The 23,403-nt window shown below is 42.2% G+C and overlaps 1 protein-coding gene across 1 annotated transcript in view; it reads right to left on the bottom strand.

Annotated features, from left to right (window-relative positions):
* Positions 1-23,403, bottom strand: part of cacna1bb (calcium channel, voltage-dependent, N type, alpha 1B subunit, b) — a 117,246-nt gene that overhangs the window by 16,459 nt on the left and 77,384 nt on the right. Inside the window, 20 exon segments of the mRNA XM_061075298.1 lie at positions 775-871; positions 1,688-1,815; positions 1,902-2,052; positions 2,160-2,251; positions 2,333-2,398; positions 3,812-3,922; positions 6,011-6,103; positions 7,803-7,913; positions 9,122-9,286; positions 9,620-9,821; positions 11,020-11,157; positions 11,247-11,407; positions 12,976-13,072; positions 15,632-15,652; positions 16,458-16,469; positions 17,099-17,205; positions 17,679-17,738; positions 18,325-18,454; positions 20,236-20,365; positions 21,115-21,320. Of these exon segments, the coding sequence (XP_060931281.1) occupies positions 775-871; positions 1,688-1,815; positions 1,902-2,052; positions 2,160-2,251; positions 2,333-2,398; positions 3,812-3,922; positions 6,011-6,103; positions 7,803-7,913; positions 9,122-9,286; positions 9,620-9,821; positions 11,020-11,157; positions 11,247-11,407; positions 12,976-13,072; positions 15,632-15,652; positions 16,458-16,469; positions 17,099-17,205; positions 17,679-17,738; positions 18,325-18,454; positions 20,236-20,365; positions 21,115-21,320 (2,278 nt within the window).

The raw sequence follows: 23,403 nt of genomic DNA, 5'->3' as shown, positions 1-23,403 counted from the left end.
AATCATTGCTGTTCCATCATCACAGTATTTCAAATACAGCTTAATATCTCAAAATAACTTTGCTGCACAGTACCAAGGGGCTAGTATGTATTCTCCACTCCGATCACTAGATGGCAGCAGAGTACTTCCAATACCTTCATGGTATGTGTAGTATTTGCATCATCAGACATTAGTGGGATAAAAAGACCAGGATGGGGTTTGAGGCGAATTCGCGACATTCGTCTACAAGGGGATAAAGAATTATTTGTGTTTTGGGGAGAAAAACGTTCGACTAGTCCGACTAGAAACAGTGTACGGCGAACGGGAGGCGGAGTCTAAGTCCAGATTTCCACTGTCTACGGCAGGACGCCCCAAACATATCGTCCGTTGCCCCAAAGAAACCGAGAGATTGTCAGAAATATCCACAGCCCGATCAATAAAGTAGATTATTCTGCAAGTGTTTTTTTATGAATTTTCCCTAAATCCTCGGACTTCAGCTTTTCATCCGTCTACGAGAAGCAGCAGCAACTTTTCAGAAGCTCCTCCCCCACAGGAGGCGAGAGCTTCTGGTGGAGTTTCCCTCAGGTTCATGCTCAGAGACATCGGCAGTAACCCACGTGGAAACAAAGCTCACAATGCTCTCACACATCTGACTTGCTGACTTGTTTCCTGCGTTGCCGTGGTTACCTGCCGGCTGGTTAGTGGAGGAGGGGGGGTTAGGGTTAGGGTTAGGGGAGGAGTCAGACATTTACAGCCCCTTTGAAAAACAAAGGGAACTGTGTGGGGGGTGCAAACCTTATAGGCCACCCTGTTCGGGCACTTCTTCCCCAGACCCAGAGGAGGAGAGATAAAACGCAACAATTTGTACATATCCTGATAGACAATCCTCCCGCTGAAAGAGACCAGACACGGTGGACAGGTTAGTTCAGAGGACATGGAGACACTCGGGGACACGTCAACACAACGCTGCACAAAGAACACACACATCTCTGGAATTACACTTTCGGAATTTGTTGTTTCGAATTTCGAATATTGAAATATTTCATTTCCCGATCACTCTCTGTATAAAACCACCAGCTCTACATTTACACTGTTATTTACTTAAAGGTTCAATGTGTAGGATTTAGTGACACCTAGTGGTGATGTCTATATTTTCAATAACACCAGCGGCTGTGGCTCAGGAACAAGAGCGGGTCGTCCACACACCAGGAGGTCGGGGGTTTGATCCCCAGCACCTAAAAAACTTTATTGTGGTCAACAGGTGAAAGTGACTTGTAACTAGGGTTGCAAAGGGGCGGAAAGTTTCCGGTAAATTTCCGAAAACTTTCCGGAAACTTTCCATGGGAAGTTTAGCTCGGGAATTTGGGGAATTTTGAAAAAAAAAAAAAACTACGCAAATTAAATTAAATTACAATTAAATTACGCTTAGCAATGAATACATCATTCAAAACTCTATTTTAAAGATGTATGGAATGCAGCACACGCTGCACGTTGGATTTCAACCCTCCACTGTGCATTCTTCCATTAATTCCCATTAATTCCCATGGAAAGTTTCCAACTTTGAATATTCCCGGAATTTTGCAACCCTACTTGTAACGTAAGACACTTTGATTAGATCGGGAAAGTGATGAGTGATTATAAGATAAGCAAGCATTTATTTTATATACACTGAATAAACATTGTGTTATATAATAAAGCGATCACGTACCACGCCGCCGGGTCGTACTCCGCCCACACGCGGATGAACTCGTCCAGGTGATGCGGCCCCAGGATGGAGGCGTCCCTGGTCAGGTACTCGAAGTTGTCCATGATGACGGCGACAAAGAGGTTCAACATCTGCACAATGAAAACACAAACGTTTGAGAAATCTAAACAATATATAATTACACATACAAATATGAAGTTTGAGTTTCCACACTGACCAGGAAGGAGCAGAGGAAGATGAAGGAGACGAAGTAGAAGTAGGCGAAGTCGCTGCCGCACTCCTTCCCCCCCGTCCCTGAGAGTCGGTCACACGGCCGGTTACTGAGACACGACAACATGATCTCGTGCCACGCCTCGCCCGTCGCACTCCTGAAGGACACACACACACACACACACACACACAGCGAACACACACGTTGAGCGTTATCGGTACTCGTCAGTAGCAGAAGAATCAGAAAGATGGAAGCAGCTTCAACCTGAAGAGAAGCGTCAGCGCCTGGAAGAAGGTCTGGAAGTTGTTGTGGAGGTTGATGGCCGTGTCTTCATTCAGCTCGATGTTCCCAAACACCTGCGACCACACGAGGAAGAAGATCATCACACCAGGGTTCATGTAGTTTGAACAACAGCTGCTGGTGTTCCCATAACTCACCTGCATTCCGATGATGGCGTAGATGAAGAAGAGCATGGCGATGAGGAGGCAGACGTACGGCAGCGCCTGGAAACAAACACACCAGAATACAGTGTTCACACACACTTAAAGCATTAGACACACACAAAACCCTTCGAGCACTTTGTCTAACGTCTGATCACCACACACACACACACACACACACACACACACACACACACACACACACACACACACACACACGGTTAAAGCCGCCGGGTCGATTCTTTTAACCAGCTATTTATATCTGAGCGAGGAGGAGGTTAACGTTTGTTGTAATTAAATCGCCACCTTTCAAACACTCTGCAGCTCCAGTCCTCTCTCATCGGGTTTAAAAGCTCTCACCACTGACATTAAAGCCGCGGTGAATTCCCTCGGCCGCGGTCGGGGGGGCCGCGCGTTTTGCTCCGGCTCGTCTCGAGGGATTTAGAGAGTGAGGCGGCGGCGGGGGGGGTGGGGGTGAAGAGATCCTGTCTGTGCTGAGAGCGGCTTGGTTTGGATTTGAACAGGAACACAGGGATTGTGCAGCGAGTCTCTGCCGGCTTCTGTTCCTCTGTTTTGGATTCTGAGCCTCATCCACGTGTGCAGCTTTTTAAATCAAACTACACAACTCTGAATCTCTCTCTGTGCAACACACACACACCCACTCACATGTTGTGTACACCTTAGGGACGGATACAGCAGGGACCTCCCGATACGATACTATCACGATACTTAGGTGGCGATACGATATGTATTGCGATTCTGTAAGTATTGCGATTCGATATTACGATTTCCTGGGATTTCTTTTGGTTATTTTTTTTAAAACTACTGGACCATGGAAAAAAGTTGAATCATACCTTCAAATACAACACAGTCAAATTCCCTTAGAGCTTTACCAGTATTATTTCAAATATAAACATTAACTTAATGACGGCCGGGCAGCCAATAGAGAAAATAAATAAATATGTTCCCTATTATTGTATAGCCCCAGTCAACTGCACACAAACGGACAGATTAAGAAATGTATGCCACTTAGACTTCTTTTAAACAATAAATAAAAGGTAAATTAAATAGAATGAATAAAAGTTTACTTAAAATATAAACTTTGAATTAAACAAAAAGGAGGCTATGCTTCATTGTTGTTTGCATGTAGGCGATGCAAAGCTAGTGCTTGGGTATTTTTAGATTCTTTGGCAAAAACAAGAGCTGGTCAACATGCTCTGGGGTGATGTTGCTCCTCCTCTCAATATATCCCCCCCGTATAAAACCAATAAATATATGTTTTTAAAAAAATTAAAAATTCTACTAAAAATCGATTTGGGAGGCAGCATGGCGATTTAAAATCGTCATTCACAAGAATCGCGATTCGTAACTGAATCTATTTTTTCCCCCACCCCTAGTACACTTGTGTGTGTGTGTGTGTGTGTGTGTGTGTGTGTGTGTGTGTGTGTGTGTGTGTGTGTGTGTGTGTGTGTTCACCTTGAAGGACTGCACGAAGGTCCACAGCAGGATGCGGATGGTGTAGCCCTGTCGCAGCAGCTTGATGAGGCGAGCGGCTCGAAACAGACGCAGAAAACTCAGGTTGATCATCTTGTCCTGTGAGAGGAAACCGAGGAAACCGTGAGTGGTTCCAGCGTCAGGAGGATAAACACATTTCATACCACAGCTGCTAAAGTTACAATCCAGGTAAAGTCAGGAAAAGGCTCTTAGTCTTTTAACAACCGGTAATTTTTGGTATGAAATTGGCCTCCATGTTCGATGAAGAAATGTGTTTGGCGATGGATTTTGACTCTGTGCCACAGGAAGTTTGCATAAAAGCTCATTAGTGTGATTGAATTATTAACTATAAACGTATAAACTCAGTGAATGACCGATAAAATCCATTCCTGTGCATCGAAGAATGAAATAAAACTGTAAAACAAGGCGTGAATCACTGTTAAGGTTATTTTTAATAACCAATTTTAATATCGACTCCTATTCATAACCATAGTATTTTATTGAATCGTCAAAAATGTTTGTTTATGACCTTTTCCCTTGTGAGAGGAAACCAAGGAAACCATGAGTGGATGTAGCGTCAGGAGGAAAAACACATATGTCACCACAGCTGCTAAAGTTACAACTCAGGTAAAGTTAGGAAAAGGCTCTGAGATAAAAGACTTTTAAAAAACGATATTTTTTGGTACGAAATTGGCCTCCATGTTCGTTGAAGAAATGTGTTTGGCGATGGATTTTGACTTTGTGCCACAGGAACTTGGCATAAAAGCTCATTAGTGTGATTGAATTATTAACTATAAACGTAAAAACTCAGTGAATGACCGATAAAATCCATTCCTGTGCATTGAAGCATGAAATAAAACTGTAGAAACGAGGTGTGAATCACTGTTAAGGTTATTTTTAATAACCGATTTTAATATCGACTCCTATTCTTAACCATAGTATTTTATTGAATCGTCAAAAATGATTGTTTATGACCTTTTCCCTTGTGTAACTGTATATATATATGCATATTTATTTCATTCTTATTTATTTATTTTTCTTTCAATTTATTAACTCTTCATCGTACCCTCGGCACCGTTGTAAATGAGGGTCTTATTCCTCAATGTGTTTTCCGAGGCTTAAATAAAAAATAATCAATCAATATTCAACTGAAATCATTGATAAAGAAACACATTTCAAACTGTCTCCTGTTAGCTTCACGTCACGTTGAGGTTTCATTGGAACAACACAGACACACACTGACGCAGGTGAGAAAGCGGCCATCAAGAAATGCCACTTACCGTCTGCAGGAGTCATGTGACAGAGCGAGGGGGGGGCACCAGGAAACACACAGCAGAGCCACAGAGAAATCAAAGAAAACAGGAAGAGAGCGAGAGAAGAGACAGAAAGAAGACGAGTGATCACATGAAGAGAGCGAGAAGGACACAGGAAGCTGCAGCTCTCAGTCCTCAGATCCAAGGCTTGTGTTTCCTCAACAGGAGAAACTGCATCGGCTGAAATGTTTCTCCTGTTCTCCTGCGTCTGCTTTTCATCCTCATGTCCGAGTGCAGTTTTTAAGAGACAGATTTTTAATGACTTTCATATTTCTGCGCTTAGTTCTCTTTGGCTGAGCTTCGGATTTGAGGACTGAGAGTGTGAGAGCACAGCAAAGCAGCACATTCAACATCCAGGTTTGGTTTAGATATATATTTACGAATAAAAGGAAACAGCTTTAATAACTACATGAATAATAATAACTGAGGAATTAGTCAAATAACTTGCAAACAGTTCAATCAATTTAACGTCTTAATTCTTTTAAATAGTTCGTTGAACAAAAGGAATCTTCTTATGAAACAGATCATTGGAAATAAATATTACTTGACAAACTAATGAGAACTGGAATAGAAGAAGAGCTCATATCTCCACCGAGGCCCAGCAGCCTCCTCATGAATCCACATTTAAATTCCCTGGATCCAGATTTTTATTTGAATCTGCTCCAAATTATTATATGACAAGAGCTTAATGTCATTTCTTGCCATGTTAAAGAATTTAAAACATAATGTAATGGGTTCTTCCTCAGGTCACGTCCCTCAGCTTCAAGGATTTAAAGGAAATTGGTTTGGTAGTTCTTCGATTTATCAAACAAATGAAAATGAAAACACAACCTCCTCACGTTCATGTATAAGTTCTGACTCTTTAAACTTTACGTACCTTCACCTCCGTGACCACGATGTCTGTGATGCTCCCGATCACGGTCACAAAGTCAAACACGTTCCACGCTGCTTTCAGGTAGTTCTGCAAAGCAAAGACCAGGAAGGGAGATTAGACTGGAAACAGAGAGAGATCATCCAGAATATGTGTGTTTTTCATTTATATCCATGACTGTAATTACATCTTTAAATCCCAGAGCAATTACTGCTTACGTTCAAATTAGTTTTATTTATCAATTACGCCCAAAGTTCACTCTGAATTTGGTAAGCACTGTTTTAAGTTCGCTGCACCTGCTGCTTGGAATGCACTGTAAAAAACTCTAAAGTTAAATGAGCTCATAAACCTTGAAACTTTGAAGACTCGTGTGAGAGAAATTGGAGCGGCTTCATACCGCACTTGTTCTTGTTTTGGTGTGAATCCTGAGCTTTAGTACTGAGCTTTATCTAAAATGTATCTAAATGTATTTTATCTGTGTTATGTGATTTCTGTGTGTCTTGTGACTGTTGACATTTTTTGTATGCTGCTGTCTTGGCCAGGCTTCCCTTGGAAAAGAGGTCATTGTATCTCAACGGGACCGACTTGGTTAAATAAAGGCAAATAAAAAAAAATAAATAAATAAATAAATAATGATTCCAGAGAAAAAATGTGAAAATGTCAGAGGAAAATGAAAAAGATAAATCCTGGATCCACGTCACCATTTAACGAGTTCTTTCCCATCTTTCCACCAGGTTTTGTGGAAATTCCGAAAAATGCTTTTTGCATAATCCAGACGTGGAGGAATGAAAACCTCCCTGGAGGAAAGTGGAAACACAAAACCTAGACGTCCCCTAGGACATGATATCTATATGTGCATATATCACACACACAGTGGAGCCGCCTGCAGCCTGGATGGTCTGGGACTGGTCAGTCATCCAGGTCCTGGGGGGCGGGGGGGCCGGGGCTGGTGCCAGGCACATGAGAGCCCCCCCCACCCGGGCTCAGCAGCCAAACAGGTGGAGGTAAGTGGTGTGTGAGAAAAGCTATTTAGCAAATGGGCCTCGTGAATGGAACGGAGCCAGTGATGGAACGACTCGCCGGAGGCCAGATGGTCGCGTCGGGAGATTGATTCTCTCTGTGCACTCCTCCGCTCATCCCCTGTTTTTATTTGCCACTTCATCCTCCTCTTTGCTGAATAAATGTTTCACCTTTAATTAACATTTTTTTAACATTACACCCCCTCGGATATTGTTGTAACGTATTAGGAAATAAAAAGCTAAATCCTTCGAGAACCAGCCATTCAAGATTAACTGTGTGTGACATATAAAAAGAATAAATCTTATTTCATTTTAAACGTATATTATGAAACTCTGGCCACCAGGGGTCTCTCCATCTAGTTGTTGTGAAGCAGCGAGGGTGAAATTAACGTTAACGGATGAGGTCACGTATTAAAAGTAGTATTTACATTACACAGCTAAAGTTGAGTGGCCAATACGGAGGAAGCTGTTTTTCTTTTGTCGTATGTTGAAGTTATAGCAGAGACGATCAAATTCGTGTCGTGATTAAAAGGCGAAAAATGAAACGTCCCATTTCTCTGAGTTCGAACATTGTTGGAAACAAGTTCACAAGTCAACATATAAACTAGGTATTTTGTTTTTTACGCATTTAAAGAAAGAATTGTTTTATATCTTTAACTTTAACACAGTCGCATCACTTCGCTCTGATTTCGAAAGAGAGAATTTCCTACGTGTGTTCAAACGGAAACTCAACAGGGATTAATTAACAGCGCCCGGTCCTCACAGCTCACCAGAGGGCCGAAGGCAATGATCTTGAGGATGCACTCCAGAGTGAAGAGCGCTGTGAAGAGGATGTTTAAGTACTTCAGCATCGACTCGTACAGGTCTGGAGCTCCGTAGAACTGAGGACAGAAGGAAAAACACAGATTAGAAACAAGAGGTTCAAGGATATGGAGAACGCTGAACCTGAAGACCTTCTGGTTCTGGGATCTTCCTCTTTAGTGCTCCACTGTCCATGATTTAAAACAATTCATCCAGAGTTTATGGACATAATGTGAACTTGACTCAATATATTGCGTTATAATGAAGTTGTTTTCATGTGCAGAGCTGCTCCATGGTTTAATTTCCTCAGAGGGCTCCTGAGAAAATGAAGCTGCCAACACACGAGCGCTTCCCTGTGATGCTGAGCCGGGTGTCGGTGCTGTTTGGTTTTTAATTGTTGACAACGTCTCAAGGCCAGACCACAGCTTCACATCATTAAGTGGCTCCGATTCACGGAAACAGTTTCTGCAGTGGGTTGTGTCACGACGGGATATAAATATTATATAACCGAGCCAACACATTTTGAATTCAGGCTGAGAGGAACAGAGCTTCTTCTGCACTGAGATTCTCTGGATGGTCTGAGAACACAAAGGTCTGAGTCAGAGGCTCCGGACAATCTCCAGCTGGTCTCCCAGTATAAACTTACTGGGAGACGATTTCCCTGACGTGCTGAATATGTGAAAAACAAACTCAAGACTAGGGTTGCAAAGGGGCGGAAAGTGGAAATATTTTTACAGACGATTCCAATTGTTTGGCTAACTATTTATATCTCTGGCATTGCATTAGTGTTTTTTTACAAACTTTTTTCTCATCTTATTCTACAGAACAATGCCACGTGCACTCTCTCATGTGTGGAGACATTTCACCCCATCCAATGTAGAAGGAAAGGCTGTGTACATTTGCAAATACTGTGCAAAGACCTATGTTAAGAATGACACAAAGATGCAGAAGCATATAGTCAAGTGCCCAAAGTTTCCTCAGGGCTCAAATCAGCCTATGACAAAACAAAATGTTTATATTTATGTCTGTATATGACAAGGTAAATACAGTTAGTATAAATTACCCACAACATTTCCAGTTTATTCCCGTTAATTCCCGTTAATTCCCGTTTATTCCCGTTAATTCCCGTTAATTCCCGTATATTCCCGTTAATTCCCATGGAAAGTTTCCAACTTTTAATATTCCCGGAATTTTGCAACCCTACTCAAGACAAAGACATTTTCCAGAGTTTCTCGTCTGAAATCCGCCTCTGAAAGGATCTGGTTCATTCGGAGGAGGAATCACTGACCTTCATCATCAGCACCACCGTGTTGAGGGCGATCAGAGTCATGATGGCGTACTCGAACGGCGGCGACACCACGAACTTCCACATCTTGTACTGGAAGGACAGCTTGTTCGCTGGCATGTACCTCGTCAGCGGTTTGGCGTTGATGGCGAAGTCGATACACGCTCGCTGTTTAGTGGTGGAGAAAAACAAAAAGAAGATTGTGTGTGAGAGGGAGCTTCACACCTTTTATCACACGAGTGAAACTTCACAACAGGAAACGCCAGCTGGCGAGTCACGAGAGGATCCACCCAACATTTTTTGTAAAAATCAAAAAGAAGAGATGCTCTTTAATCAGCAGCCAATTCTTCACAGAGAGAAAACAGCAAAGAGGAGGATGAAGAGGAGCCGATTCCCCCCCACAGCTTCTGCTTCAGACTTTATTCTGTTTGAGGGAATTGTCCGTCATGTTAGATGTAGTTTGGACCAGACTGTGTTTTGATTTCTAACCACGCTCCCCACCTCGTTCTTCTCCAGGCTGCACTCCGACATGGCCTTGTCCCCTTGCTCCTGGAACGTGATGATGATCAGAGCCACGAAGATGTTGACGAAGAAGAAGGGGAAGACCACGAAGTAGACCACGTAGAAGATGGAGGTCTCCATGCGGAAGCCCGGGCTGGGGCCCTGGTCCTCGTAGGTGGCGTCCACCGAGTGTTTCAGGACCCTGACAGGAAGGAGAAAGGGATTCAAACACATCCAGATATGATTTAATACACTGAATGATCCCTTAAATATCTGTAGAGTCAACGACTCCAGGTTTAAAGTCACTCAAGCTTTAGTTTGTCAAACATTTACAAAGTTTTTTATAATTATTACTAGGGTTGCAAAGGGGCGGAAACTTTCCATGGGAAGTTAAGCTCGGGAATTTTGGGAATTTTGAAAGAAAAAAAAAATACGCAAATTAAACGCTGAGCAATAAAAACATCATTCATAATCTATTTTAAAGTTGTATGGAATGCAGCACACGCTGCACGTTGGATTTCAACCCTCCACTGTGCATTCTTCCATCACATGCACAGATAACTCCCAGCATGCTTCACTCTACAGCAGGGCTATTGAGGCCTGCTGTAGAGTGAAGGACTAGTCAGGTAAGTTTCGATGATATTTCTGGGAAAATATATTAGCATGCTGATTGAGGATTGTTCATCTGTTCATCTAGCCTATTTCCATTCATTGATCCATCAATTGTAAAATATGTTTACAGACGATTCCAATTGTTTGGCTCACTATTTATATCTCTGGCATTGCATTAGCGTTTTTTTACAAACTTTTTTCTCATCTTATTCTACAGAACAATGCCACGTGCACTCTCTCATGTGTGGAGACATTTCACCTCATCCAATGTAGAAGGAAAGGCTGTGTACATTTGCAAATACTGTGCAAAGACCTATGTTAAGAATGACACAACGATGCAGAAGCATATAGTCAAGTGCCCAAAGTTTCCTCAGGGCTCAAATCAGCCTATGACAAAACAAAATGTTTATATTTATGTCTGTATATGACAAGGTAAATACAGTTAGTATAAATTACCCACAACATTTCCAGTTTATACCCGTTAATTCCCGTTAGTTTCCGTATATTCCCGTTAATTCCCATGGAAAGTTTCCAACTTTGAATATTCCCGGAATTTTGCAACCCTAGTTATAACAGATGTCAGATTAGTTAGTTTCGATGTTTTCATCCAAAGAGAATCACAACTGTTCCCGGTTCTCGACTTTTCAAAGTATAGTGCCTTGAGATAATATACGTTGTGATTTGGCGCTAAAATAAATTAATATATTAATTCCTTATATCCATCTCATTAATCTGTTTAGTTATCAAAGTGCACAGCTGAGAGCTTCCCACGTAGTGTCCACACTCACATGGGCCAGCCTTCCCCGGTGGAGACGGTGAAGAGCGTCAGAAAGGCCCAGAGAACGTTATCGTAGTGGAACTCATATTTCTTCCACTCTCGGGGCTGAGCTGCCACGTCGTCCCGGCCATAGTCCAGAAACTGACCCCTGAGGGACAGAGGGACAGTGTGAGGGGGACATGAGACAAATCTATAATAAGAATAATCCAGGTATACACATGTGTGAGGAGGACGTACCTGCAGTCCTTCTCCAGACCCTTGGACTCGTCTGTGCAGTAGAAGAATTTCCCCTTGAAGAGCTGCACGGCGATGACGGCGAAGATGAACATGAAGAGCATGTAGACGATGAGGATGTTCAGGACGTTCTTCAGGGAGTTCACCACACAGTCAAACACGGCCTGAGAAACACACACACACACACATACACACACACACAAACACACACAAACACACACACGGATCAGTACACGTTCATCTGCCAGCAGTTCTGTGGAGACTCACATTCACTTCATTTCCAGGAGGCAACGTAATTCTTCAAAAAGAGATTAAAGCCATTATTCATTTTAATTTCAGCTGAAAACTGAGGGAAATAAAAAAAAATGTATAATGAAAGAAACCTGACTGGAGATTTTATTAAAAACCCGACACCTGCAGCAGAAGAGACCCAGTTTTCATTTTGTTTGTGACAGAAAGTTAATTCTGAGGAATCAGTTTGCGGAAAACTTCCTGAAATCACCGGTGGCTTAATTTATCCATCCAGTATTTCATTATTACCATTTAACCACGGCGCCAATATTTCTCTAACCTCAGTTTCACTCTCTCTCTCACTCTCTCTCTCTCTCTCTCTCTCAGCCAGGATCTGTCTCAGAGACGAAGCTCTTTGTCCATCTCTGCTGACACACATGCAATCTAACCAATTAATACGCCGACTGGTGATCGAGTCAGTTCCCCGATCTTCTACCAGCTTGTCCGTCAAACTCCTCCGTCCACGTCTCCGGGAGCAGTTGTGGGCGAGCGTCCGTGATTACTCCGATCAGATCTTTCATCTTCTGTCAGGGTCATTACGTTTGGATGATCAGGCGCCTTCACGCACCAGAGGGAAGCTGTCACCTCAGCACGAGAACAGCAGCTTTTCATTATTACTGACTTCTCACATCACAGAGCTTTTATTCTGCTTGAGGATCCGAAAAACTTCCATTCGGATCAAAACTAAAAATTCCTTTAGATGGCGAACTGTTCTACAAACTATTCTAAATCCATAAGTGCGTCTTCTGTAATTGTTGTTCTCCCTCCCGGGCTGAGGGTGGCGCTGTTTACTCGTCCTGGTGTGTGATAGAAATGTCATTAAGAAATATTTCCTGTTTTATTCCCACAAGGGCTGAATCGGACATTTTACGAGGGGTCTGGCAGGAAAAGTATCTTGTGCATTGACCAATCACGGCACAGAGTGAGCCAGCTGGCCAATCAGAGCAGGTTTCTTCAGGAGGGGGGGTCTTAAAGAGACAGGAGCTATAACCAAGTGTTTGAGACAGAGGCTGAAGAGAGGAGCTGCAGCGATGGACAGTCTGAGGACAGTGATGTTTTTTCTGAACATTAGAGTTTTCAAACCTTTTCAAGCAATAACACAAGTTAAAATTCTGAACCTGAACATAAATACAAAATACTTTTTCTCACTTGTAACTGTTTCGGTATCAATCCGATAAAGAAATTCAATGTACCTCCTTCATAACCCAGAACACCACGAGGGTCAAACAGCTACAACGTTTAATCTAAAAGCTACAGACGATTTATTTATAACTGATTTCAGATGAGAGAGATACAGTGTTATTACGCAGTAAATACGTTTGATTCCCGATCGGTGCGCTAGCTACGTTTTCTGGGAGCGCTGCACCAGCTGCTCTCTGGTGCTTCGTGCTTCCTGTCCCCTCGGAATAGACTCGCCGGCTGACAGATGGGATCACTGTACCTTCAGCTTGGGCAGACGCTTAATGGTCTTGAGTGGCCGCAGGACCCGCAGGACCCGGAGGGACTTGATGGTGTTGATGTCCTTGCCTTTGGTTCCTCTGCGCACACAGGGGGAGGGAGAGAGAGAGAGAGAGAATTAGTTTGGGTGACGCAGTGCAACCGATAATCATGTAAACCCGCTGATCCCAGCCCCCGGGAACAAGGGTACTGTAGTACACGCAGTACAGTGTGTACCAGTAGTACTTCTTTATATTGTGTTAGTGGAGCAATGCAACTGAGAGTGGGGGGTTATTTTACAGAGACATGCTGCAGGGAAGGTTTTAGAGTAACAAGCACTTTTACTCTGGTTCTTGGAAATAGTTGTGGTGATTTTACATGATGATTTAAATATTGTGTCATTTCTGCTTAAGTGAAAATTACTGTTCCTGTAGTGCCTGTAAGGTCAACACAGGTTCAAATGTATCTGATCATAAGTTCTTCTGTTTTCAAGTGACCCGGGTTCATATGAGTCATTGAACTGTGTTTGTTCCTGAAACTTTCTCTAAAAATCTATTGTTGGAGATCGTGTCTAGACACTGTCTCGTCAAAGTTCCTGTTTCAAATGCTAAATCTTAAGTTTCTTTATGATGTTATTGATGCTGTGATCAGATGATCTGCCTGTCCACGTGTGCTGTTCATGTGTTTGTGTAAAGTCCCTCTGAGTGTTTTGAGGAACATCTGTCTTTGTGTTTTCTTTCTTTCTCTTCCTTCCCTCATTTCCTTATTTCTCTCTCTCTTTATATATCTCCAGTCTCTGTTCACATCCTTCTCCTTTGTCTCTCTTTCTTTCACTCCTCCTTGACCCCAACCCCGGTTCTTTCACCATCACACAAAGCCCATGTGTTTTTTCTATAGAATAAAAACCTTATATATCTAATGAAATCGTGAAGGAGCTGCAGATTACTGTGTTATAAACAGTGTGAAGCGGCTGTGGGGGGGTTTTAAACTAACAGGTACGAGCCATCACTCACTCACACACTGACATTGGCCAAGGACACTGGGATCTTTAATTAATCAGTCACGCAGCCTCACGATTCCACAGAAACGCTTTCTCAGTCGTTTCTTCTCCACTTTAAAGGATTCTGAGACGTAAGAAATCAGGAGTGTGCAAATATCTGTGGACGTGCACGACCGACAGTTTCATGTGTGAAGGTTGTGAAAGGACACAACAGGAAACGACAACGTCTAAGAGCTCTGGTGATGGACGTTGGGACACTCTGCTCCTTACACCACTCAGTCACTAAAGCAGAGACTAAAACTAATTTGTTGTATTTACTTTTTAATAATGTATAAGACCAACACAAGCAGCTTCAAGATCCCTTCACCAGAAATCAATTAATGAGGTTATGTGTTCATGTACGTTTGGTCTAGTCTAGTCTTTGGTCTGTTATTTAGCAGGATTACACTAAAACTACAGATTATTGGTGGAACATTACATTTGATTGGATTCTTTTTCATTGTGAGTTTGGTAATTTTAGGTTTTTGTTGATTTCTCAGAGAATAATTCATAGTTCTTGATGTAAAAATATTGACGAGTGTAAATAAAAACCTGCCACTAGTCTCATATTCACTGGTTTGTGTGTTTGTCTGATTTAAAGCTTGTGTTCCATATAAATCTGTACAACTATTCAGACGTAGCACTACTCTGATTTCATAGTACTGCTTTCTTTTGTACAACTACAATAAAGCAGTAGCAGTAAGTAACTCCTCCCCCCTTTACGAATGATCGATTGAGCTGCAGCTTCAATTCATGTCATGGATTCTTATCTGTGCTTCATTATAAAGAGGCTGAGGCAGGAACAGGAGCCTGGTTCCATACGTCTCCGGCCCGGGGCGTTCTCTCTTCTCTCTTCTCCTTTCTCGGTGGAGAACTCTCAAGTCTGACAAAAAGGCATGCAGCTCTCATGCTCAGATGACTTGGTTATCCTGGCATGCAATCTGCAAAGTCAATGCCAGTCCTTTGCTATTCAAGGAGCTCGACACATTGAGACGGCAAGAACAGCCTCCCAATAGCTTTCAGAAGAGCCGCAGGCAAGGAAGATGTAATGTGCATGTGTGTGTGTGTGTGTACACAAGGTTGTGTGTTCACGTCAGTGAGGCACAGATCACCACTGATAGCCTAATGTGCTCAGCAGCCTGGCACATGAGGTCATCATCACTGATCCTCTCAGCTGACGAGCACTTCCTGTTTAGAGACGCTGACGTCCAATCAGACGCATGAAGCTCCTTATCGAGCAGGAAATTAAATCACATGCTCAAATAATTATTAACTCCATATTTTTCATTTGAGCATTTTCCTGTCCCTCTCTTTCTTTCTTCCTTCCTTTATATGTTGGCGTTAGATTTGTATTGTTGTATTTATGCTGGTCTTCTGAAAGCTATAACTCGGAGTTCCCAATATTGTCTTTTTATTTCGTCGCCCCAATATTGGGACGGGACGTTTCTAACAGGGGGGGGAGGAAGGAGGTGAGGAGGTCGGGGCGGGGGGGCCGATCCCAAACACGATGCGATGGAGAGGTTGAAAAGAGGAGGAGCTTTGTCTCTTTTACATGTGGGGGTGGGGTCAGGGAGAGGGAGGGAGGGGCAATAAGTTACAGTGAGAGAGGGGCAGTTCCCACCTGGCCACGCTGTGCTGGGATCTGGTGAGAAAGAGCGGTTATGAACGCACACACACAGACAGACACACACACACATTAACACAAACACCACCCACACAAACGAGAGCAAATGAGCAGATAAAGAAAAAACAGAGGAAAATAAAGATATTAAGCAGATTTCACACAGACATGAAGGAACAGAGACATTATTCAGCTTTTTAAAAAGTGACAATACAGTGAAAAGAAAAACACAGATATAGAGATAAACAGAAGCAATTAAACTGATAAATCAGTGAAAGACGAGTCCGAGGAAATATCAGAGATTATGTGTACGAACATGAGGAAAGAAGGACGAAAAGAAAGAATGTCATCATACTTTAAAGTTAGAAATGAACATTAAAATGAGAAGAAATGTCTCACAGCAGCGATTCACAGTTTAATGGATTTCAATTAGTATCTTTTTATAAATTGTGCCTTTTAGAAACATCAGAATTTAAAAATGTGTCCAGTATTTAAATGATTCGCTGTGCTGCCACACTGTGATTTGTGTGTATTGTTCCGACTGACACACATATAAGATATGTGCGATAAATGGAGAACGGGTAATTGCTCTTACGCAACCTGCGCGCAGACACAAACACAGTTATGTAACACAAACAGAGTAAATGTCAGCGTCTCTGATTGGAACGGTGGCGGCGACGATAAGAAAAGCAAAAATAACAAAATGTGACATTTGTAGAAGAACGGCTGCGGAGAAGGACAGGAAGAAGAAGAGCAGGAGACACAAGACAGGAAGACGAGCACGTGGACGGAGTGATAAAACAGGCAGAGAGAGAGCAGGCATTACCCCATGAGGCTCCTGAAAGCAATCCAAGCCAGAGAAGACAGGAAGACAGGAAGAGAGAAAGACAGAAAGAGGGAAAGAAAGTAAAAGACAGAGACAAAGTCAGCAACAGATAAAAAGACAGAGAGAAGCATCAATATAAAGCAGAGGAGAAGAAAAACACACAGAAGAAGGAGAAATCAGTGGGTTTGTAAAGCAGTGGTGGGAGGAGCCAAGCAAACGACCTCGCTGCTGGAAACAGAGTACGTGATCGCTAGATACCCAGAATGCAACGCTGGAAGTTTCATAAGGATCATTAACTCTGTTTATACGGAGGCTACGGATCATTTCTTTCTTTCTACAGAGCCCGACGGGTCCGAGAGAGAACTTTGAGTATTACGAGGATTCGTTACTTTTCTACAGTTTAGCTCGGGCCACATTTTTCTGGTTGAACTCGTCCGAGCTCGAGAGAAACAACTGAAGACGTTTGCAGACATGAAGCCAGAGAATGTCCTGATAATCGGGTCGGCAGCTCTTCAAACTTTGCATCGTTCAAACGGGAAACTTATTACGAGATAAACCCAAAGTAATCCTCAGAACCATTCTCGCTGTGACTCCGTGTTTCCAATTGGCTCAAAGGTGTCACGTGACTCCCGTGGACTTACGAGCAGGCGAAGGCCACCAGCGCTCCGCTGACCACGATGAAGTCCAGGATGTTCCACAGGTCACGGAAATACGCGCCCGGGTGCAGCAGCAGCCCCAAGTCAATCATCTGCAGTCACAGAATAACGGAATTACATCAAATTGAATTAGAGAGAAAATCTAACAAGATGACGCTGAGATTTTCATTTTCTTTCTCAGGGTTTACTTTGATCCCTCCTTTCTTTCTTTCACGGCTTAAACGATTTAAATCACCTCTGCTTTTCATCGTTGGCACCTTCAGCGCACTCACCCAGACCGTTCATTATCTAAAGTGCCTGCATGGTATTAAGTGCCGATGGTTATCACAGCCGAGAGGAGAAAAACCCACAAAGCCATTAGCAGTGTCAGAGCTGCAGTCCACTGGGCGCTCACCTTCCCAGTGAGCGCAGGTTCAAACACACATCTACCAACCAGGATAATCTCAGATTAAATGTTTATCTCAACACGACACGAGTCCTAACATCAAAGTTTGGTTTAAAATCTGTTGAAAACATCATTATGAATAAGATAAAGTTCTAATTTGTTTGGTTTAAGTCTTCTCACCTTAATCACCATCTCGAATGTGAAGACTCCGGTGAAGACGTAATCCAGATACTTCAGAACCTGCAGCAACACACGGGAAGAAAATATCCTGTGAAGTGACTCATCTGCTGATCCAGTGACGGATGCTTCTGGTTAGAGATACAGTGTGTGTCTGTGTGTGTGTGTGTGCACATCGCCTGAGCGCTCCCACGATCGCACACGCTCATCATCACATACACAAACAACACACACACACACACACATCACCCCAGATTCCCTCTGAGCCCCTGACTAGAATATTAATTAGTTGTGCTTGTCCGTCAAAACCTCAAGTCTCATGTCTGTGTGCATGTAGAACATCCTCCATCCCAACATGGCTCCACACACACAACAGCACAGACACAACCTGACAAACTGGATTACAACACAAGTTATATTTGAGTTTGTGTCAGAGTTTGACTTAAAACGCTTGTTGTTGGTTTTTTCCAGACTGTCAGAGCCGGTTAGCCGAGCGGCTCAATCAGAGCGGATGAATCAGCCCAAACCAGACGTGTCTGTGTGAGTCTTCATGCACTTGTGTGAGTCTGCAGGAACTGGTCTGTGTGTGTCCCCCTGTGTGTGCGTCGCTTGTCTGCGTCCAGATGTTCCAGCTGTCGGTGGGACTCACGTTGTTGCGCGGCGCGTTGGCCTGCACCGGGTCCTCGGCTGCCAGGGCGATGCTGCTCATGGTGATGACCATCAGGATGCACATCTCGAAGTACCGCAGGTTGACCACGTAGTGACACAGCCGCCGCACCCTGCGACACACACACAACACAACACACACACACAACACAACACACACACACATATATTACCACACACATTCACTTAAAGTCAAAGTGCACATGGAGTCGTGGCAGCTCACTGGGTTTGTTCAGGTGAAGACAACACAAAAAAACGTCCAGGCTGATTTGAAGGACGTGACGCTGGGTTCATGAAGTTTATTAATCAAATCAATATGAAGCTTCTGCTGAAGAAACACTGATATATGAAGTTTAAGATTCAAGATTCAAGATTTTTATTATCAAATGCACAACAATAACATTAAGCAGTCGCTGGCAGCAGGGGCGTTTCTAGGATTGAAAGAAAGGGGGGGCTTAGCCACCAAGATATTTGAGTGTTTGCGCTCACAGCGCGTGCAAATTTTTTTTGGGCTCATTTGGGGCTGCGGATATCCATTGTTTCAGACAGTTCATAGATTGGTTCAATCAGAAAGACTGTGATTTTTCTGTGTATCTTTGCTTGCATTCATTCAGTATAAGATAACAGAAGAGACAGAATTTCAGGGTTATTGTGAAATTTGACAACACAAATATGAACTTTTCTCAAATAGAGAGAAATCATTTTCCTGCTTGTAAAGGAAAGACGGATATACTAGTTTTGAGTAGGGCGGAGCTGTCACCTCTGCTAAAGAATCTTCTTATATCCATCTGGTCAATGAATTGGATGATATACCGGTACAATAGCGTTATGAGGGACACAATGACATTTAGTTTTAAATAGCATTAACTGATTATAAACATCAACATTCTATAGGCACTGATATTATTGTTTTAAAATACTAGAGATAGATATTAATGCAAAGAATAGAGAGCTGTCGATAGTTATTTCTTACATTTCAAATTTGCTCGTTCACACTCTTAGTGTTAATATAGCTCATTACAATATTCCCTTTCATTTGCCTCAAGTAAACCTAAATTTAAGCAGGTAACAATCGTTAACAACTACAGATAGCCACATTCTGTAACTACCTGTACTTACAATTTCACTCTGTGCATCATTTACTATGAGCTAAACTCCTTGGCTGTAATCCTGCTGTCTTGATGAGAGACGTTACTTGACAGAGTGAGAAAGCCAGCGGCGATGCAGACTCCCCAAGGTCCTAGTGCCCGGTCTTTTATTGTTAAGTATGATGAGAGGCTATTGGATTGTAATTGGAAGGGGGAGAAAACATACAAACCAGAAACGCACTCCCATATATAGCATGTTAGAGTTATAAATAACTTGTCCATGTGTAAAACAATAGTTTAATTTTAAAAAAAAAGATATATATTTTTTTTTAAATCCCAAAAATTATTTGGGGGGGCTGAAGAACATTTTAGGGGGGCTTCAGCCCCCCTAAAACAGGCCTAACGACGCCCCTGGCTGTCAGTGAAATGCTTGAGTCACAGGCTCTCTTCTAGCAATGCTCAAGTAAAAAATTTAAATAAAATAGAAATAGTATAAAAAAGAATAAAATAGAATATCAAAAATTTAAAATAGAAAATAAAATGTATATATCTAAAACAATATATATATACAGCTCAAGAAAAATAGAGCAACAATAGTTCAATTGTGTGACAATAGTTAATTTAAGGACTTGTTTGACTAAAAAGATGCTGAGACAATCAGGAGAACTACATTAAAATCTGTAGAATATAAGGGATTATATTTTATGAACTGCTGCAAAAAAACGCTGGTGAATTAAATGACACGTCTACAGCTTTTTGTTATTTTTCTTCTATATTAAAAAGCTGATAATCCACATGTGACTCACGGGTTCGTTTGCCCGAAGACGAACATGGAGCTGTAGGGGAGGATCTGCCGAGGCCCATTAGCCGCCTCCTCTTCCTCCAGATCCTTCTTCTCGTCGCTGATTTGAACGTTGTCACAGTCGATGCTGTTCACTGGTGGGGGGGGGGACAAGTACACTGGTTCAGCACAAAGAAGTGTTAGTGAGTAATGAGACATTTTCTGTGGATTCCAGAGTCACGTTGGGTCCATGCGGTCGTTGGATGATTGTTTTTTTTACTTTCTCTACTAATTAGACGTCTCTCGTTTCATTCTTTTGTGTTCGCAGCCTCGACTCTCGCGGCAGAAGAGCCAAATTTTTACCATCGAAGGGAAATTCAGTTAATGCTCCTCGTTGTGGTGCATTTTAAAATCACTTATGTTGTTTATAGTAAAGATTTAGACTTAAGTTTCTTTCTTTAAATCGGGTGATTAGGTGCCTTTAGTAATTAGTGTTAAAGTCTTTGCATATCAAATCTGTATCTGTCATCAAGCGAGTCTGATATTTAATTAATCTATTCGTCCCCAAAAATTCCCCTTAGAATATAATATGTATACAAATTTGGTCGATCAAATCCTGAGAAGTCGTCAGGAAGGAGGAGAATTTCATCATCGGATCAAGGAGCTTCAAACTTTATCTATGCACCAAGCACATTCAAAATAATAAAAGTAATTTCTCTGATCCAGTCGATTCTGAATAGCAAAAGAATTAAATCTGGAATAAATTTGCAGATGTGAAAAAGACAGCAAATCAAACCTGGTCTGATTATTGATGGATGAAGTTTTGGAGTCTGTGCGTGAACATGATTGACACAATGTGAAGTCTGACTCATCTACAGATGTGGGGACTTTGTGCTCTACTCACTGGGAATGATGGCGGTCTCCCCGGGCGAGGTGATGGTGACCGGGATGTGGATGGCGTTGCTGCTGTTCAGGCCGGCCTGGCTGGCCCGGGTGGAGTTCTTCTGGTTGTCGGCGTCCTCTTGCTTCTCCCCCAGACTCAGGCTGCTGCGCCTGAGCTGCAGAGGACTGGAGGCCAGGCCGCTGTCCTCGGCATCTGGCTGGTTCTCCCTGGAGGAAACAGAAGTGGATCTTATCACAGGCATCGCACTCGCACTCTCTCTCCTGCCTCCAGCTTCTTTCTGCCAAGTTGGATCCACGTTAGAGAAGTTTCTGTTGCCTCCTGGGACTCAGACCACAAATCATCTGGCAGCAAACTCAGAGTGGAGTTTTACTGGAGAGTTTTCCAAACGCACACTTATATCGTACATAAAAACAAAATGATGTCTTCTGTTGTTATGTCTTGCGTCGTATGGAGAATCCAGCGGAGGATTAATTAAAGTCAGAGACATCACAGGTCGATCTCACTCACTCGTCAGTGTTGCAGCAGATTCTCACAAAATGAATATTTTAAACCAGGCGGTGAAGATATGAAATTTAAACGAGCGACTGTGGGGCAGTTTTTAAAACCTCTGATTTATTCAGAACCTGTTACACTCTCAGGGTCATAGAACATTTTTTTTTTTCAATTTTCAATTATTATAATCATTATTATTTCAAGGTAAGAATATTCTATTGTACTGTACTGCACTTATAATCTTTTTTTATATATTAAATATCCTGGTCTGAACCAGATTTCTGCTGTTTAATTAAAACCAAGCTTTTGTACTGTCCTTATTATCGTGGGTCTTTGTGTTTCGTTTATTATTGTTCTTATATACTTGTTTAATCCTTTCTTTTTACTTGTGTTTATTCTGATATTGAGTATCTGTAGTATCTGTATATCTGTATCTGTATAAATGATTATCTTGTCTTATCTTATCTTACCTTATCTTATCTTATCTTATCTGTTTAAACTGTATGAACGTGTGTGAATGGTAAATCTCTACTCTGAACCAGATTTCTGCTGTTTAATTAAAATCAAGCTTTTGTACTAACTGTCTTCATTTTCGTGCATCTTTGTGTTTTGTTTCTTAATGTTCTTATGCACTTGTTTAATCTTTTCTTTTTACTTACTTTATTCTGATATTGAGTTGCTGTAGTATCTGTATATCTGCATCGGTATAAAGGATTATCTTATCTTATCTTATCTTATCTTATCTTATCTTATCTTATCTTATCTTATCTGTATAACCTGTATGAATGTGTGTGAATGGTAAACCTCTACTTTAGTGTGTTGAACGGTCGTCAATACTAGAGGAGCAGCTATAAATCCAGCTCATGTGATTTACAGATGAAGGCAGAAGCCCACAGATTTATTTCTGTGTCCAATCAGGTGGACCAGAGGTTCGATCCCCTTCGTCCTCATTCAGCCCCGAGAGCGACGGGAGGAAATCGATCTCGGCCGTGAGTCACGCTGCAGTTTGTCGCTGCTGCACTTTACACAAAGTGATGACAAAAAATAATGACTTCCTCCGTTTGTGGACCCGGTGAATCGCTGACCTGAGCTGAACTGCAACAGCAAGCGGCTGCAGATCGAAACAGGAAACAGGAAACGCGCTGGGAAGCTTCTTCAGATCTTCTACTGGGACGTGAAGACTTTTAAATTGTTTTAATCCACTGACGTCACGTGTTTGTTTACACTTTAAACTGCTGAGCAAACACTTTACATATTTAGCAGATATGGAGGAACATCAGTGGTTTTTCAGGCCAACGGATAAATATAAGTCCGAAGCTCATCCTCCTTTATCTCAGTTCTTCTGCTCCAGCTCCTGAGGAGAATATCTGACTCTTCAGTTGTGGGTTTATCTGTTGGTGTTTTAGCTGAACGCAGCTTCTTCAGTGTCTGGAAGTGTTGATAAGTAAATATTTTCCTGAGAGAAGTGAAGTGAAGCACCATGGTGTATTTAAAGTGTGAATTCAGAGCAGAACGTGCTCGGCCATCAAGCGAGTCTGATGCATTTTATTATTCTATTCATCCCTCAAAAATTCACCGTAAAATATAATATATATACAAATTTGGTCGATCAAATCCTGAGAAGTTGTCAGGAAGGAGGAGAACTGATCATTTCCAAGTCTATGCACCAAGCACATTTTAAATAATAAGAGTCATTTCTGTGATCCAGTCGATCCTGAAGAGCAAAAAAATAAACTCTGGAATAAATTTGCAGATGTGAAAAAGACAACAAATCAAACCTGGTCCGATTGTTGATGG

The sequence above is a fragment of the Limanda limanda genome, chromosome 1 (genome assembly GCF_963576545.1).
Source record: "Limanda limanda chromosome 1, fLimLim1.1, whole genome shotgun sequence".
NCBI lineage: Eukaryota > Metazoa > Chordata > Actinopteri > Pleuronectiformes > Pleuronectidae > Limanda > Limanda limanda.
The sequence above is the reverse complement of the archived record's forward strand: the minus strand, read 5'-3'. Positions and strand labels throughout refer to the sequence as shown.